At 45.1% G+C, this 20,026-nt stretch overlaps 1 protein-coding gene across 2 annotated transcripts in view; it reads left to right on the forward strand.

Moving 5' to 3' along the window:
• LOC115178534 (ubiquitin carboxyl-terminal hydrolase 43) overlaps positions 1-20,026 on the forward strand; it is a 149,355-nt gene that overhangs the window by 88,554 nt on the left and 40,775 nt on the right. For both annotated transcript variants that reach the window (XM_029739781.1, XM_029739782.1), the window contains exons 7-8: positions 15,917-16,079; positions 18,988-19,099. In XM_029739781.1, coding sequence (XP_029595641.1) covers positions 15,917-16,079; positions 18,988-19,099 — 275 coding nt within the window. The remainder of the gene's footprint in view (positions 1-15,916; positions 16,080-18,987; positions 19,100-20,026) is intronic.

Consider the following 20,026-nt stretch of genomic DNA (forward strand, 5'->3'; position numbering starts at 1 on the left):
TGTCCTGGTGCTAATGGAGGTGATCAGGATAAGGGAAGAGGAGAGGAGAGAAAATAATGTCCCGGTGCTAATGGAGGTGATCAGGCTAAGGGTAGAGGAGAGAAAATAATGTCCCGGTGCTAATGGAGGTGATCAGACTAAGGGTAGAGGAGAGAAAATAATGTCCCGGTGCTAATGGAGGTGATCAGGCTAAGGGTAGAGGAGAGAAAATAATGTCCCGGTGCTAATGGAGGTGATCAGACTAAGGGTAGAGGAGAGAAAATAATGTCCCGGTGCTAATGGAGCTGATCAGGATAAGGGAAGAGGAGAGAAAATAATGTCCCGGTGCTAATGGAGGTGATCAGGCTAAGGGTAGAGGAGAGAAAATAATGTCCCGGTGCTAATGGAGGTGATCAGGCTAAGGGTAGAGGAGAGAAAATAATGTCCCGGTGCTAATGGAGGTGATCAGGCTAAGGGTAGAGGAGAGAAAATAATGTCCCGGTGCTAATGGAGGTGATCAGACTAAGGGTAGAGGAGAGAAAATAATGTCCCGGTGCTAATGGAGGTGATCAGACTAAGGGTAGAGGAGAGAAAATAATGTCCCGGTGCTAATGGAGGTGATCAGGCTAAGGGTAGAGGAGAGAAAATGATGTCCTGGTGCTAATGGAGGTGATCAGGATAAGGGAAGAGGAGAGAAAATAATGTCCCGGTGCTAATGGAGGTGATCAGACTAAGGGTAGAGGAGAGAAAATAATGTCCCGGTGCTAATGGAGGTGATCAGGCTAAGGGTAGAGGAGAGAAAATAATGTCCCGGTGCTAATGGAGGTGATCAGACTAAGGGTAGAGGAGAGAAAATAATGTCCCGGTGCTAATGGAGGTGATCAGACTAAGGGTAGAGGAGAGAAAATAATGTCCCGGTGCTAATGGAGGTGATCAGGCTAAGGGTAGAGGAGAGAAAATGATGTCCTGGTGCTAATGGAGGTGATCAGGATAAGGGTAGAGGAGAGAAAATAATATCCCGGTGCTAATGGAGATGATCAGACTAAGGGTAGAGGAGAGAAAATAATGTCCCGGTGCTAATGGAGGTGATCAGACTATGGGTAGAGGAGAGAAAATAATGTCTCGGTGCTAATGGAGGTGATCAGACTAAGGGTAGAGGAGAGAAAATAATGTCCCGGTGCTAATGGAGGTGATCAGGCTAAGGGTAGAGGAGAGAAAATAATGTCCCGGTGGTAATGGAGGTGATCAGACTAAGGGTAGAGGAGAGAAAATAATGTCCCGGTGCTAATGGAGGTGATCAGACTAAGGGTAGAGGAGAGAAAATAATGTCCCGGGGATAATGGAGGTGATCAGGCTAAGGGTAGAGGAGAGAAAATAATGTCCCGGTGCTAATGGAGGTGATCAGACTAAGGGTAGAGGAGAGAAAATAATGTCCCGGTGCTAATGGAGGTGATCAGGATAAGGGAAGAGGAGAGAGGAAGAGGCACACACACACACACCGATACACTCATTAGCACACATGCAGTACGCACATGTGTAGAATAACCATCTATTTTTTATACATATTCTGCTGTAAATGATGAATGAACTCCTATTTCCAATGTAATGATTCAAAACCTGAGCTGTGCTGATTAGACTCAACATAACATGCATTCAGTTACTGCAAGCGTCATTACTATTTCTGACAGCTCAGAACACCTCCCTGTCATCTTAACTACCCCACAGTCTCCATAACAATGGCGGGTCATTTCACAACAGCTAAACGCTCGTAACAGGTTTATTGAATAGGGTCTTCATTGCTTTAATGGAATAGATTGAATAGAAGCCTGAGTAACATTGTGTGTGTGTGCGTGTGCACTGTTAGCTTTACAGAGCTGTGGGGAGGGAGAGGACATGATGAGATATTGTTACATCCTATTGTTATCTAATTGGTTAGTGTGTTCCTTATTGTGCTGGTTAAGTATCCAATTACTGTAATCATCTGTAATCATCACTCAATCAGAACCCCTGGGTGATGTGGACGTAATCAAATGAGCCATTGAAATATACATGCATTATTACGCCGCTATAATGCTGTGGTTTCAGCATCCAGTACCACATTTACCCGCTTTGTTTTATTGAAGAACTGTAGAAAGCAATACTGAAGAGGGGAGCTGGGTTGATAATATATTTTAGGATGTAGGGTAGGCTGTAATGATATTTTCACGCTGAGCCACAATTAATAAGGAAATTGTCCTAATTAAGAATTCATTGGTGTGACAGCTCTGTCTGCTGAGTCTGTCACAAACAAGACCCAGAAATTCCTACCTCTTGTGGCTAGCCATAGAAAGAGGACGTGGAACCTTGGCAGACTGTTAGAGCCTCATTTAAATGGGCCATGTTAGAATAAGACATCCTGTCAGTAAACCGCTGTCATCGTCGTAAATAAACAACGGGCGCTTACGTATATGGGCTAGCTGTCACGGCTGTTCGAAGGAGCGGACCAAAATGCAGCATGTTCGTAGTTCCACATATTTATTAAAAGTGAAACTGAATACAATACACTAAAATACTTGAAAAAACTAACCGTGGCGCAGAGAGGACAACACACTACTCAAAAGACAATAACCCACAAACCGCAATGAGAAAAAACCCTACTTAAATATGATTTCTAATCAGAGGCAATGAGGATCAGCTGCCTCCAATTAGAGATCAACCCCAAACAATCCCAACATAGAAATAGACAAACTAGAACCTAAACATAGAAATAGAAAACATAGGTAAACCAAAAACACCCCCTGTCACGCCCTGCCCTACTATAGAAAATGACATCTTACTAGGGTCAGGATGTGACAGTACACCCCCCCCCCCCCCCAAAGGTGCAGACTCCGAATGCAAACGAAAACCCAACAAAACAACCACAAAAACGTAAAGGGAGGGTAGGGTGGGTGACTAATGTCTATGGCGGCGGCTCTGGTTCCAGGCGTAGTACCCCCACCGCCCGCTGATCCCCCCCGCTTCTGTATGTCCGGAGGAACCAGACCATGGATCATCGCCGGAGGCTTCGGACCGCCAACCGCCGCTGAAGGCTCCGGGTTGCAGAGCGTCGCTGGATGCTCCGGGTTGCAGAGCGTCGCTGGAGGCTCCGGGTTGCAGAGCGTCGCTGGAGGCTCCGGGCTGAGGAGCGTCGCTGGAGGCTCCGGACTAGGGATGCGCACTGGAGGTCCGATGCGTGGGACTGGCATAGGAGGCGCCAGACTAGTAACACGCACCTCAGGGCGAGTGCGGGGAGCAGGAACAGGACGTACTGGGCTATGGAGGCACACTGGAGGGAGAGTGCGAGGAGCAGGCACAGGACATACTGGGCTATGGAGGCGCACTGAAGGGAGAGTGCGAGGAGCAGGAATCGGTCTCACCGGACTGGGGAGACGCACTAAGGACCGAGTGCTCACAGCAGGCACTGGCTGTACCGGGTTATGGCTGCGCACTGGAGGAATAGTGCGAGGATCAGGCACAGGACGTACTGGACTATGTAGGCTTACTGGAGGGAGAGTGCGAGGAGCAGGAACAGGACGTACTGGACTATGTAGGCTTACTGGAGGGAGAGTGCGAGGAGCAGGAACAGGACGTACTGGACTATGTAGGCTTACTGGAGGGAGAGTGCGAGGAGCAGGAACAGGACGTACTGGACTGCGGATGCGCACCGGAGGTCTGGAGCATATGGCTTGCACAACCCGCCCTGGCTGGATGCTCACCTCAGCTCGACAATTGGGTGCGGGCACAGATCGCACCGGCCTGTGAATGCGCTCTGACGACACAGTGCGCATCACCGCACAACACGGTGCCTGCCCCGTCACTTGCTCCCCACAGTAAGCACGGGGAGTTGGCTCAGGACTCCACCCTGACTTTTCCAAACTTCCCATGTGCCCCCCCAAAAAACTATTGGGGGAATGCCTCTCGTGCTTCCTTCGTTGCCTTGCCTGTTGATCTCGTCGCTGTACTTCCCTCGCTGCTTCCACCTGTTCCCATGGGAGGCGATCCATACCGGCCTGGATTTCCTCCCACATCCAGGATCCTTTTCTCTCCAGTATGTCCTCCCAAGTCCATTTCTCCTGCTGCTCCATTCCACGCTGCTTGGTCCTTTTATGGTGGGTTATTCTGATGCAGCGTGTTCAAAATGCAGCGTGTTCGTAGTTCCACATATTTATTAAAAGTGAAACTGAATGCAATACACTGAAATACTTGAAAAAACAACAAACCGTGACGCAGAGAGGACAACACACTACTCAAAAGACAATAACCCACAAAATGAGGATCAGCTGCCTCCAATTAGAGATCAACCCCAAACAATCCCAACATAGAAATAGATAAACTAGAACCTAAATAGAAAACATAGATAAACCAAAAACACCTCCTGTCACGCCCTGCCTTACACTACTATAGAAAATGACATCTTACTAGGGTCAGGATGTGACACTAGCATTCAAACCACTGCTGTCACCACCCATATTGGCTGCATTAAGCTTGTAGTACCTCGCTCCCTCCCTCTCTTCCGCTGTAGAAATATGTGTAATTATGGACACAGTTGGCTCTTTAAACCTGTGACCAGACAGGCCCTCATTTGGCGGTACAAATCAGCCAGTCACGACCCTCTCTCTCTCTCTGTCTCTCTCTCTCTCTCTCTCTCTCTGTCTCTCTCTGTCTCTCTCTCTCTGTCTTTCTCTCTCTCTCTCTCTCTCTCTCTCTCTCTCTCTCTCTCTCTCTGTCTCACACGTACACACGTCCCAGCCCCCCCTTTGGCTGGTACATGTGTGCCTTAGCCTGTGCGTCACTCCCCCCTTGGGCTACAGACAGACAGTCACACAGTTGACCCCCGGCGTGGTTCAGTCTCCTCACCATGATTAATGGCCCTGTGTGTGTAATCTCATTTCACGTGAGTGTATGTGTGTGTGTGTGCGTGCTGGCATGTCTGCTTGTCTGTCTGTCTCTGTGTCGTGTGTGTGTCGTGTGTGTGTGTGTGTGTGTGTGTGTGTGTGTGTGTGTGTGTGTGTGTGTGTGTGTGTGTGTGTGTGTGTGTGTGTCTCATAACTCTCTCTACAACAGCGGCACAATCTGAGCCCCAGCGGGCACAGCAGAGGCACAAAGCCAATCTGCTCACCGGCTAATAAAAGCCCCAAATTGAAATGGGGAATTTGGTTAGCGAAGGAAAGGTTACGATTTCTCATGTCGGATAAGAGGAAGTAGCTCAGCGGGGGACTGGGAATCAGGCCCATTGCCTCCTGGTGGGGAGTCAAAATTAGCAGAGCCTAAGAAATTTGTTGAAAACATTAGGAGAGAGAGGGAGAGAGAGCGGTATAAAATACACACTGGCTGGTAGAACAATGGCATGTGTTTGTGTCGCACTGGCAGAAGAGAAAGACAAATGTAACTTTAGGTGAGATGTTTTTAGGCGGAAGTCATAGTCTATTTTAAGAGATGGATTTTATGGATGAATGTTTTGCTCTGGATGAATAGTCTCCACCGTTTCATGGTTATGAATTTCTGTTGAGTTTTCATATTAGAAGTTATTGGAAACCACAGGAAGACATTTTTGGGGATATTGGATCAACCCTTCTCCTTCATATACTGTAGTAATGAGATTTGTTATTTGGGAAAACAGTGCGGTATTGCTAGCCATGGAGTCAAGCGCTCATGATAGAAAACACTCAAAAAATCAAGGAAACTTTATACAAATATGACAATATCCTATTTCATCTCTCAACAGAACAGATATGTCAGTTGTCTATTACAGTACATAAAACCTTTCGTTTGAGGAAATCTTTGAAACTTTCCTACCAACTTTTTTAGACACTCTTACTTTACAAAAGGCCTGTTGTCCCTGAGGTAATCAAAGAGCCTATCAAGCTCTCAAGACAGAGTTGTCTGTTTGGCGAGGTCGGAGAATCAGGGCTGAGAGAGGGTTTGTGTGAAAGAAGAGGTGCCCTCTGGGAAAGGTGGCAAAGCGGGGACATATCCATTAGATAAAGAAATCTGTCAATGGCCACAGACACAAGCACACAAACACACACACACACACACTCTCTCACTCTTTCTCCACCATTGTATTCAGTATTCATCTCCCTTCACAATGGAAAGTCCTCAGGTAGAATCTCAGTGTGAGTTTCCTTTCATCCTATCAAAATGCTAAAAGCTATTGACTGGAAACATGGTTGGGGTTGAATGTTGTGTAGCTCTGAGGTGTTTGTCTGAGCAGTGGAGGATGCATTGGCACTTACACAGAGCCCATTAGCTCTGCCCTTAGTGAGCACATTTTATTATTATATATATTCACACACTCAAGGCAAGCATTTTTAAACCAACACACACACACACACAGGTTGCGCATGTATCTGCTAATGGGTGGTGAAGAGAATGCTGAGAAAAAGGCCCAGCTGTGCTCAATGGCTCAGCCCACATATCTCCATCTGCTTTTACAAGGCAGTTTTTCAATGATTGATGATGAGCTGTTTAAACCCATCGTCAGAAGTACTTCTAGAAATACTGTAGTTTGAAAGATGAATGGGAACCATTTGTTTCAGATTAAAGTTTGTGTTTGATTTTGACATTGTGTGCACCATGTCACCGTGCTACACTATTTATACAAAAGTATGTGGACACCCCTTCAAATTACTGGATTCGGCTTTTTCAGCCACACCCGTTGTTGACAGTTATATAAAATCGAGCACACGGCCAAACATTGGCAGTAGAATGTCCTTACTGAAGAGCTCAGTGACTTTCAACGTGGAACCGTCATAGGATCCTACTTTTCCAACAAGTCAGTTCGTCATATTTCTGCCCTGCTAGAGCTGCCCTGGTCAACTGTAAGTGCTTTTATTGTGAAGTGGAAATGTCTACGAGCAACAACAGCTCAGCCGCGAAGTAGTAGGCCACACAAGCTCACAGACCGGGACCGCCGAGTGCTGAAGTGTGTAGTGCGTAAAAATGGTCTGTCCTCGGTTGCAACGCTTACAACCAAGTTCCAAATCGAATTTTATTTGTCACATACACATAGTTAGCAGATGTTAATGCGAGTGTAGCGAAATGCTTGTGCTTCTAGTTCCGACCATGCAGTAATATCTAACAAGTAATCTAACAATTTCACAACTACCTTAAACACAAGTGTAAAGGGGGGAATGAGAATATGTACATGTAAGTATATGGATGAGCGATGGCTGAGCGGCATAGGCAAGGTGCAATAGATGGTATAAAATACAGTATACACATGTGAAATGAGTAATGTAAGATATGTAAACACTATTAAAGGGGCATTATTTAGAGTGCATTGTATAAAGTGACTAGTGATCCATGTATTAAAGTGGCCAGTGATTGGGTCTCAATGTAGGCAGCAGCCTCTCTGAGTTAGTGATTGATGTTTAGCAGTCTGATGGCCTTGAGATAGAAGCTGTTTTTCAGTCTCTCGGTCCCAGCTTTGATGCACCTGTACTGGCACTGTTGCGCCTTCTTCACCACACTGTCTGTGTGAGCGGACCATTTTAGTTTGTCTGTGATGTGTACGCCGAGGAACTTAAAACTTTCCACCTTCTCCGCTGTTGTCCCTTCGATGTGGATAGGGGGGTGCTCCCTTTGCTGCTTCCTGAAGTCCACGATCATCTCCTTGGTTTTGTTGACGTTGAGTGAGAGGTTGTTTTCCTGACACCACACTCCGAGTGCCCTCACTTCCTCCCTGTAGGCTGTCTCGTCGTTGTTGGTAGTCAAGCCCACTACTGTTGTGTCGTTGGCAAACTTGATGATTGAGTTGGAGGCATGCATGGCCATGCAGTCGTGGGTGAACAGAGAGTACAGGAGGGAGCTGAGCACGCTGTAACGGTTGTCGTCGGGAATAGAGGACCAAAACGCAGCAGGAATGTGGATGCTCATCTTGTTATTTATTTTAAATAAAAGAGAACACCAAAATAACAAAATGAAGAACGCACGAACAACAAAACAGTCTTGTCATGCTCACACAGGCAAAACAAGAAACAATCTCCCACAAACACTTAACCAAACACATACCCATATATAGGACTCTCAATCAGAGGCACCTAGAAAACACCTGCCTCCAATTGAGAGTCCAACCCCAATAAACTAGACAAAGAAATACAACAGACTAGAGACCACATAGAAATACAAACCTAGAACATAACCCCAAAAACCCGGAAATAATAAATCAAACACCCTATTACATAAAACACCACCCCGAACCACATAAACAAAATACCCTCTGCCACGTCCTGACCAAACTACAATAACAAATAACCCTTATACTGGTCAGGACACGCACCCTTGTGGGGCCCCAGTGTTGAGGGTCAGCGAAGTGGAGATGTTGTTTCCTACCTTCACCACCTGGGGGTGGCCCATCAGAAAGTCCAGGACCCAATTGCACAGGGCGGGGTTCAGACCCAGGGCCTCCAGCTTGATGATGAGTTTGGAGGGTACTATGGTGTTAAATGTTGAGCTGTAGTCAATGAACAGCATTCTTATATAGGTATTCCTTTTGTCCAGATGTGATAGGGCAGTGTGCAGTGTGATGGCGATTGCGTCATCTGTGGACCTGTTGGGGCGGTATGCAAACTGAAGTGGGTCTAGGGTGGCCGGTATGGTGGAGGTGATCTGATCCTTGACTAGTCTCTCAATGCACTTCATGATGACAGAAGTGAGTACTACTGGGCAATAGTCATTTAGTTCAGTTATCTTTGCCTTCTTGGGTACAGGAACAATGGTAGCCATCTTGAAGCATGTGGGGACAGCAGACTGGGATAGGGAGCGATTGAATATGTCCGTAAACACACCAGCCAGCTGGTCTGTGCATGCTTTGAGGATGTGGCTAGGGATGCCGTCTGGGCCAGCAGCCTTGCTAGGGTTAACAGGTTTAAATGTTTTACTCACGTTAGCATGGAGAAGGTGGGGGGCAAAGTCCTTGTTAGCGGGCCGCGACGGTGGCACTGTATTATCCTCAAAGTGGGCAATGAAGGTGTTTAGTTTGTCTGGAAGTGTGACGTCGGTGTCCGTGACGTGGCTGGATTCTTCTTGTAGTATTTGATTTCCTGTAGACCCTGCCACATATGTCTCGTGTCTGAGCCGTTGAATTGCGACTCCACCTTGTCCCTGTACTGGCATTTCGCTTGTTTGATTGCCTTGTGGAAGAAATAGCTACTACACTGTTTATATTCAGACATATTCCCAGATCTCTTTCCATGGTTAAATGCAGTGGATCGCGCTTTCAGTTTTCCAGTTTCCCTTTGAAAAACGCCTTTTAGATCCAGTTGAACGGTTTTGGTTCCAGATAGAACCCTTTTGGGTTCCATGTAGAACCCTTCCCAAAAGAGTTAGACCTGGAACCAAAAAGGGTTTTTCTATAGATGCGGTAAAGAGGTAAATCAACCAAACAATGGAATTGCCATGGAAACACTTGGGGGGGAAAGGGCTGTAGGGGAAAGATCCGGAGTCTCCTCATTGCCCGCAGCAAAATGTGCCTGCATTTAGGCTATTGTTTATATGTGTATTTCACACTATGTTGAGATGGACAATCTTGAGTATAAAGCTTGTATGGATGTCAACCACAATATATGTTAATGTCATCATTACCAATCAACTGCATTACAGTTAAAAATGTATTTGACTACCACCACTGATTTCTTAATGCTAGCTATGCTAACCAGACAGATTATTTCACTTATAATTCACTGTATCACAATTTCAGTGGGTAAGAAGTTTACATACACTAAGTTGACTGTGCCTTTAAACAGCTTGGACAATTCAGAAAATGATGTCATGGCTTTAGAAGCTGCTGTTAGGCTAATTGACATCATTTGAGTCAATTGGAGGTGTACCTGTGGATGTATTTCAAGGCCTACCTTCAAACTCAGTGCCTCTTTGCTTGACATCATGGGAAAATCAAAAGAAATCAGCCAAGACCTCAGAAAAAAAATTGTAGACTTCCACAAGTCAGGTTCATCCTTGGGAGCAATTTCCAAACGCCTGAAGGGGCACGTTCATCTGTACAAACAATAGTACGCAAGTATAAACACCATGGGACCATGCAGCCGTCATACTGCTCAGGAAGGAGGCGAAAAGTGCAAATCAATCCCAGAACAACAGCAAAGGACCTTGTGAAGATGCTGGAGGAAACAGGTACAAAAGTATCTATATCCACAGTAAAACGAGTCCTATATCGACATAACCTGAAAGGCCGCTCAGCAAGGAAGAAGCCACTGCTCCAAAACCGCCATAAAAAAGCCAGACTACAGTTTGCAACTGCACACGGGATTGTACTTTTTAGAGAAATGTCCTCTGGTCTGATGAAACAAAAATAGAACTGTTTGGCCATAATGACCATCGTTATGTTTGCAGGAAAAAGGGGGATGCTTGCAAGCCGAAGAACACCATCCCAACTGTGAAGCACGGGAGTGGCAGCATCATGTTGTGGGGGTGCTTTGCTGCAGGAGGGACTGGTGCACTTCACAAAATAGATGGCATCATGAGGAAGGAAAATTATGTGGATATATTGAAGCAACATCTCAAGACATCAGTCATGAAATTAAAGCTTGGTTGCAAATGGGTCTTCCAAATGGACAATGACCCCTAGTATACTTCCAAAGTTGTGGCAAAATGGCTTAAGGACAACAATGTCAAGGTATTGGAGTGACCATCACAAAGCCCTGACCTCATTCCCATAGAAAATTTGTGGGCAGAACTGAACAAGTGTGTGCGAGCAAGGAGGCCTACAAACCTGACTCAGTTACACCAGCTCTGTCAGGAGGAATGGGGCAAAATTCACCCAACTTATTGTGGGAAGCTTGTGGAAGGCTACCCGAAACGTTTGACCCAAATTAAACAATTTAAAGGCAATGCTACCAAATACTAATTGAGTGTATGTAAACTTCTGACCCACTGGGAATGTGATGAAAGAAATAAAAGCTGAAATAAATCATTCTCTCTACTATTCTGACATTTCACATTCTTAAAATAAAGTGGTGATCCTAACTGACCTAAAACAGGGCATTGTTACTAGGATTAAATGTCAGGAATTTTGATAAACTGAGTTTAAATGTATTTGGCAAAGGTGTATGTAAACTTCCGACTTCAACTGTATGTTGAAAGACTGTCTTTTAGCTGTTAGCAGCATGGCCATGGTGTTTCATCTCTGTCACTGATATACTGTTATGTCAACATAATTGCTTCAGAAACATGAGTTAATTGATTTCCTCATCGTTATTGTTTACTTCTGAGTAAACATCCTGAGTAATGTCATGGCATATTTTACACAATCCAATCAGAGATAGGCAGGATGAGGCGATAGCCATTCAGAAAGAGGGAGGGCACAGGTCTAAAGTCAGTGAAGAATCCCATCCATGTGAATAGACCAGTTGTGTCGTTGTGGTTTTAGACTCTATACACCCACAGAGGATGCATCAGCCTGATCACAATCACAACCACATACCAACATTCCATCAGTGAGCTAGCTCTTCCTCTGCTTGTCTTACAGCCTCTATAATCTCTGACTGTCTGTGTCATATCATTTACTGGATTTTAGACCCAAGACTCTATTTCCTTTTTTTTTACTTATTCACTATAGATGGCACAGATAGATACTTTATCAAGATACATGTTGCCAAGATACCAGGAGGCAACCGTGGAATCAATCATAGGGGTCGGAGGTCTTTCGGGACCTGGTGTGGCGGTGATGAGATGCAGGTTTGGGATCCGGCAAGGGGGAGCAGGTGTGGCGGTGATGAGATGCAGGTTTGGGATCCGGCAAGGGGGAGCAGGTGTGGCGGTGATGAGATGCAGGTTTGGGATCCGGCGAGGGGGAGCAGGTGTGGCGGTGATGAGATGCAGGTTTGGGATCCGGCGAGGGGGAGCAGGTGTGGCAGGTCTATACAGTATCTCCCACCCTCTTTCTTTCTTTCTCTCTCTCTCGCTCTCGCTCTCTCGCTCTCTCGCTCTCTCTCTCCCTGCCGTTTTCCTCCATCTGTCATTTACTCAAGCAGCAGACAACTCAGGTGTCCTCTGGTCACCTGTGGTGACGGCAACCAGACACAGGAAATGTCGGGACGTCTGTCTCGTCTAGAGCTTGTCCCCTCTCCCGCCCTCCGCCGGACCCCACTACCCCCTGGGTATTTTTAGCGCAGAGTGTGGACAGAATTGACAGGGGTCACTTGTCTAGGTGACAAATCAAGACGGCTAAGCTTGTAGGAGCAGAAAAGCATGATTTTGTGATATTTACTAGTACACAGTAATAATTGATTTAGGTTGAGCATTCAATTCAGTAGTCACATGCACAACAACCAGCAGGAATTGTATGGTCAGACTTAACTGAAGCAGCTCTGTATGTGCTGTAGCCTGCAGGCTCGCCAGATAACAACAGCTTTATGCCTGTGACCTATATTCACAAATAGGTTGTAAACCCACTTTTATTTTTCTACTGACATCTCAAAGTATTATGTTTTAATCCCCCTGTCATAGAAGAGACTAGTATGTCAAGTCATCATCAATGAGCCAATATTCATATATTCTCACGATCTTGTTAGACAGAGATAATCGAGTCGTCATCCAGCATGATGGTACTTCAGGGAACACAGTTTTAAATAAGGCTCTGTTATTAAAACTAGCTTAAAGGAGTGAAGCTAAAAAAGTAGGCCTTAGTAACTGCGGTGAAGAAGTAGATCCCTGGGGGTTACTGTAAAAAAAAAAATATTAGAGCCGTAGTTATTTTGGTGTTCATTACAATACGTATCCCTCCTCCTATGTGAATGTGAGACAGGTGCTGCGGGTGCTCTGGTGCAGTGTGCTACAGTGTTCCAATGTCCTCGTGCGACCACCCTGCATTCCTACATCTTCTATACTGAACAAAAATATAAACCAAACATGCAATAATTTCAACGATTTTACAGTTCATATAATGAAATCAATCTATTGAAAAAAAATCATTAGGCCCTAATTTATGGATTTCACTTGACTGGGCAGGGGCGCAGCCATAGGAGGGCCTGGGAGGGCATACCCACTGGGGAGCCAGGCCAAGCCAATCAGAATGAGTTTTTCTCCACAAAAGGGCTTTATTACAGACAGAAATATTCCTCAGTTTCATCAGCTGTCCGGGTGGCTGTTTTCAGACGATACCGTAGCTGAGGAATCCGGATGTGGAGGTCCTGGGCTGGTGTGGTAGGTAGGGTGTGAGGCCGGTAGGGTGTACAGCCATATTCTCTAAAATGGTGTTGGAGGTAGTTTATGGTAGAGAAATTAACATTAAATTCTCTGGCAACAGCTTTGGTGGACATTCCTGCAGTCAGCATGCCAATTGCACGCTCCCTCAAAAATTGAGACATCTGTAGAATTGTGTTGTGTGAAAAAACTGCACATTTTAGAGTGGCATTTTATTGTCCCCAGCACAAGGTGCTTCTGTGTAATGAGCATGCTGTTTAATCAGCTTCTTGATATGCCACACCTGTCAGATGGATGTATTATCTTGGCAAAGGAGAAATGCTCACTAACAGGGATGTAAACAAATTTGTGCACAACATTTGAGAGAAATTGTAACAAGGGTTGTCTAAAGGGGACCAAGGCGCAGCGTGTATAGTGCTCATTCTTTTCTTTAATGAAAAAAACCACTTCAACAAAACAACAAACGACCGACAACAGTTCCGTAAGGTACACTTGACAAAACGGAAAACAACTACCCACACCCACACATGAAAAACAGGCTGCCTAAGTATGGCTTCCAATCAGAGACAACGAAAGACACCTGCCTCTGATTGGAAACCATACCTGGCCAAAACATAGAAAACAAAAACATAGAAAAGAAATCTAGAAAACCCCACATAGAAACAGAAAACCAAAACCACCCACATGTCACGCCCTGACCACTCTTCTATGGAAAGTGACCTCTTACAAGGGTCAGGACGTGACAGTACCCCCCCAAAGGTGCAGACTCCGACTGCACCCAAACAAAACCCAACAAAAACAAACAACAGTTTTCAGCTGTGCTAACATAATTGCAAAAGGGTTTTCTAATGATCAATTAGCCTTTTAAAATGATCAACTTGGATTAGTTAACACAATGTGCCATTGGAAAACAGGAGTGATGGTTTTTGATAATGGACCTCTGTACGCCTATGTAGATATTCCATTAAAAATCAGCCATTTCTAGCTACAGTAGTCATTTACACATTAACCATGTCTGCACTGTATTTCTGATCAATTTGATGTTTCTTTCAAAAGCAAGGAAATGTCTACGTGACCCCAAACTTTTGAACGGTAGTGTATATCAACTCTAGACACTGATTTTGTTCACTGCAGTACTGATACAATGAAGATAATTCGGTAAGCCCCAAAGCATCAATGAGTAGGTAAGCCCCAAAGCATCAATGGATTATTGGAGTAGGTAAGCCCCAAAGCATCAATGGATTATTGGAGTAGGTAAGCCCCAAAGCATCAATGGATTATTGGAGTAGGTAAGCCCCAAAGCATCAATGGATTATTGGAGTAGGTAAGCCCCAAAGCATCAATGGATTATTGGAGTAGGTAAGCCCCAAAGCATCAATGGATTATTGGAGTAGGTAAGCCCCAAAGCATCAATGGAATAGCTAAAGAGAGAGAGAGAATTATAGTGTGTGTGTCTGCATGTGGAAAAAGTATAGTGAAATAGTAGGTCTAAAAAGAGAGGGGGGCGGAGAAAGAGAGCGATAGAGAGACAGAAGTAGGGAGGGAGATGAAGAGCTGTGGGAGTGTGACAATTGTAATTAAACAGCTCAGTCCCTGAAGAAACACTTCAGCGACACTCCCCTTCTACTAGCACTGCTCTCCCACTCTCTCCTCCTTGTCTCTCTCTCACTCTATATATCCCTCTCTCCTGGTTGGCTGAGGAAGAAGGAATGAGGGCGAGGTTGTGAGAATGAGTCTGGCATGGGGTCTGGAAGATGCAGAGGCCAGACAGACAGACCTACCCACACTCCTCACCAACTCGGCTATCCCCACAGAGCACTGCTTTCCTGAGTAGTTTCAGGACATAGAAGTGTAGGTTTTGTATATGTTTAAAATAGCATACTGGTATTGTCTTGTGGGAGAAGTAAGCTTTTGTGTCCTTAGTATTTCGTTATTTGCTTATGCTCCTTATTGTCGTGGTAACAGGCTAGCCTTTCTGTGTGGATTGAAATGAAACTGGCTTTGGCCTTTCAGTGCATTTTATCTTCCCAGTGGGGAATTCAATATCAGAGAGGGGGGACGAGTCTGGCATGTGGGGGGGGGGGGGGGGGGGGGGGGGGGGGGGTACTTGATTAAAATGGAATACTTGATTATTCATTCACTTAGTCTTACTCACCATAGGCTGGTGAATACATCCACTGATACTCAAGTGGTGGCCTTTTCTCTGTCAGCTTCGATATCTAAGTTGACATGATACGAATTATTAGAGTTTCTCAGTACATGCACCGCTGTGTGTGTGTGTGTGTGTGTGTGTATACTTGTTTATGTGTGTGTGACACATTTCTACAGCGACAGTGATTAATTGCTCGGCGGCGTTGAACAAGTGTGTTTAATTAAATCCTCAGATAATGTCAACATTTACAATGTGAACGTTGCCCGGGGAGACAGAGGTTCAGCCTCCTACACACTCCCCCTGTAGCTATTACCTACGATTAATCAACGTGTACATGTCGTAACAGATGTCAATTTTACAATGCCACCCTTTGGGTAAATCACAATCGTTGCTCCATTGTATAATGATTTTCACTTGATACGGTTTGTTTTCACAGGTGTGGGTGGTGTCAAATGGTGTCATTTTGAGTCATTGAGACCTGATAGAACCCCTCTTGAGCACATTCTGGCACAAGCTACCTCTGTTATGTATACGACCTTGTGTCTGAGCTCAACTTTGACCTCTCTCGACCCGTGTTTAACCTTCAACCTCTCTCTCCTCTCTCAGGCTTCCACCACAGCCTCCCATCCTCGCCATACACCTCTGGGCCAGAGGGTAAAAGGTTACCCCCATCGACCACTCTGTCCTCAGAGTTTCTGAACCACGGGGGTTCCACCAAGGTCCTCCTCGTAATCTGCAACACGGCAGGCTCTGGCCAGCAGGCCGTCAGGTGAGTCAGGTTTGGTTGATAGGGTGGGAGTCTGGATTGGTTGATTGGGTCGGAATCTTGATTGGGTGGGATGGAGAGAGGCCATTTTGAAAATATGAGGTGTTAGGTGTGAATCAAACAAGCCTTTTTAGTTTATAGCGAAACAGTATCTCATGGGTGAACAGAGTTCTGATAAACAATATGCACCAACAGTTTGAACAGAGTGTATTTTATCAGGGCAAAAGCTCTGCTCTCTCTTTACTAGTTGCAGCTGTAACGAGGACCCACTGGGCCCAAGGGGACGTGCTCCGAGTTCCATTTTCCAGTTCACATTACACAGGTTGCGTTTACACAGGCATAAAAATTCTGATCTTTTTCCAATAATTAGTATTTGGACCAATCAGATCAGCTCTTTTGCCAATACCTGGGCAAAATATAAAAATTGGGCTGATATATGTAATCATTTTTGGACATCTTTTAAAACATGTATTTTTTCCTACTGAGAATCAAAGGGAGCATCGCTCCTGAGAGAAACCAAATACTGTAAATCCCAGTAAACAGCTTTGAATTATTCAATGTCTGAGAGAGAGAGAGAGAGAGAGAGAGAGAGAGAGAGAGAGAGAGAGAGAGAGAGAGCGAGAGAGAGGGAGAAAGAGAGAGACTGCATGCAGAATTCTGCAAAAATATCCTCCGTGTACAACGTTAAACACCAAATAATACACGCAGAGCAGAAATAGGCTGATACCCGCTATTGTTCAAAACCTAAACCTACAGAGAGATGAACCTGGAGAAGAGTCCCCTAAGCATGCTGGTCCTGGCTCTGTTCACAAACACACCCCACAGAACCCCAGGAAAGCAACACAATTAGACCCAACCAAATCATGAGAAAAAAAAGATAATTACTTTACACATTGGAAAGAATTAACAAAAAACAGTGCAAATTAGAATGCTATTTGGCCCTAAACAGAGAGTACACAGTGGCAGAATACCTGACCACAGTGACTGACCCAAACTTAAGGAAAGCTTTGACTCTGTAAAGACTCAGTGAGCATAGCCTTGCTATTGAGAAAGGCCGCCGTAGGCAGACCTGGCTCTCAAGAGAAGACCGGCTACTGTGAGGTGGAAACTGAGCTGCACTTCCTAACCTCCTGCCCAATATATGACCATATTAGAGACACATTTCCCTCAGATAACACAGATCCACAAAGAATTCGAAAACAAACCCAATTTTGATAAACTCCCATATCTACTGGGTGAAATACCACAGTGTGCCATCACAGCAGCAAGATTTGTGACCTGTTGCCACAAGAAAAGGGCAACCAGTGAAGAACAAACACCATTTGTAAATTCAACCCATATTTGTTTATTTATTTTCACTTTTGTATTTTAACTATTTGCACATCATTACAACACTGTATATAGACATAATATGACATTTGAAATGTCTTTATTCTTTTGGAACTTCTGTGAGTGTAATGTTCACTGTTAATTTTTATTGTTTATTTCACTTTTGTTTATTATCCATTTCACTTGCTTTGGGAATGTTAACATATGTTTCCCATGCCAATAAAGCCCTTTGAATTGAGAGAGAGAGAGAGATGTAATAACACTCACTCCAGCCATCTGCCCACTATTGGCCCATGCCTGTCAATCAAAAATTCATTTTGAGTTTTGTATGCTGTCATATACTGTCTGTCTGCTCCCTCCTCCACACACTCCTCTTGAGTGTGTATGCTTGTTTGTGCACATACGTGTGTGTGTACGGGGAAACAGAGGAGGCATGGTCAGCTTGTTAATGTCAGGAGGATATTTGAGTACCTGTGGAGACCCCATCTCAGCCCTGTGTGTCTCTGTTTATGCCCCCTGACTGGCACATGTCAACTGTGGTTGTCCCAGATTGCTGCCTGTTTGACAGAAAGCTACAGATCATAACCACATACTGGTGTTAATATGCTGCTGTGGTTGATATTGGGCCAGTTTCACAGACACAGATTAAGCTCAGTCCTGGACTAAGATGTGTCCAGGTAACGAGCCCATTGAGTCGTTACATCCTGGTCATCATTGGAGGATATTCACCCTGGGCTCACCTTGTGTCTAACAGAATGTTTCAATGGATGGTGATCATAGATCTTTGGGGTAGAGTTTGGGCCAATGGCTTACCTGCTCACTCTAATAAACCGGTTTGAGGGACGGGGTGGCACTGGTCACGAGGACAGACTATGTTTCACACAGACACACCAGGTGCGCACGTGTGCACACAAACACACACAAACACATGCACACACACAAACACACACACACACACACACTGACGTCTCAAAAGAGCCTCCTCCGGTTTTATGAGAAAACCAATCTAAGCAGTAGATGGGAAATATGTTCATTTCATTGAATGAAAGTGCTTTCTTCTAGGTTTTCTCATTCGGATCACTGACTAGTTCTCTCTCAAATCCACACAATGCTATTGGAAATGTAAATCCATCATTTAAAAAACGACATTCTCAGCCAAAATGTTCTCATGCCTGAAATATGCTTACAATGCCGCATTGAAAACGCTGGCTTTCTCTTCACTTGTAGTCCTGTGGTCATTAAATACATGTTGAGTTGAGAGACCTGCTTAACTACGTTTCACATTCAAAAGGCCACAGGGTTGTAATGTACTCTACTTCGTGCAAATCCAAACATATGTTTGCCTCTCTCAAACAACTGCAGAATAACATTGTATTTTTTCTCCCCTTCTGTCTCCCTCTCTCTCTTTTCCTCCCTCTCTCTTATCTCTCTACCTGTTCTTCTTCCTCTCTCCCTCTCCATCTTCCTCTCCTTCACTCCTCCTCCCTCTCCTTCTCCCTCTCTCTCTCCCCTCCTCCCTCTCTCTCTCTCATTCTCTCTCTCTCGCTCTCTCCCTCTCTCCCTCTCCCCCACCCCCCTTCAGGTTCGGCCCTCCCTTCCTCATGAGAGAGGAGCGTACCCTGTCCTGGGACCAGCTCCAGCAGAGTATCCTCAGCAAGCTCTATTACCTGATGCTGAACGGATCACAGGCTCAGGTCAGTTAACACTGGCACCACTGGTCACTACCATTCATTTACTACTACTGGTTCCTACTGTTTACTACCTGAAACAGTAGTACATTCCTACCAAGTGCTACTACCACCAGAAATAACATTCAGCCTACCAATATGCACTAATGGAGAGTGGTGGAGATCCTAATGATCTAGTGAGTCTCTCATATACACACACACACACACACACACACACACACACACACACACACACACACACACACACACACACACACACACACACACACACACACACAATGACATTTGTGTGTGTGTGTGTGTGTGTGTGTGTGTGTATGAGAAATGACACACACACACAATGACTCTTAAGACACAAGCCACCGTGTGTGTGCTTTAATTACAAACGGGAGGCGTTACAATTAACCGGAGTGACCGTAGCGACGGTCTCAGGAACGTCCATTTCCACCCAGTCAGTTTAGACTCTGCCTGAGACACAAGGAGCAGTGACACAGCAGATAATGTAGCGGCCAGGACAGCTCCATTGTTCTCTCACCATAGATAATGTAGCGGCCAGGACAGCTCCATTGTTCTCTCACCATAGATAATGTAGCGGCCAGGACAGTTCCATTGTTCTCTCACCATAGCAATTAACTCTAGATGCACTGAGCAGTGTGGGGTCAGCATCCATACATCACACTGTGGCTTCTGCCCTGATAACACACAGATTTGATCCAGGATACAGGGAGTGACTAAAGACAAGACCGCTGTTACGTAGACCGGTATGTCCTCACTTTGTTACAGTGGATCCACTATAGACATTATAAGTACTGTAAGCAATGAGCCCCATTCCCTGACCATCCTGCATTCACTATACACTGTAGGGCTACTCTATACACACATTAAGCAGGAACCATCGTTTAGTACATTATTTATTCTGTAGACCAGGGGTCA

Source organism: Salmo trutta, chromosome 38, assembly GCF_901001165.1.
Source record: "Salmo trutta chromosome 38, fSalTru1.1, whole genome shotgun sequence".
NCBI lineage: Eukaryota > Metazoa > Chordata > Actinopteri > Salmoniformes > Salmonidae > Salmo > Salmo trutta.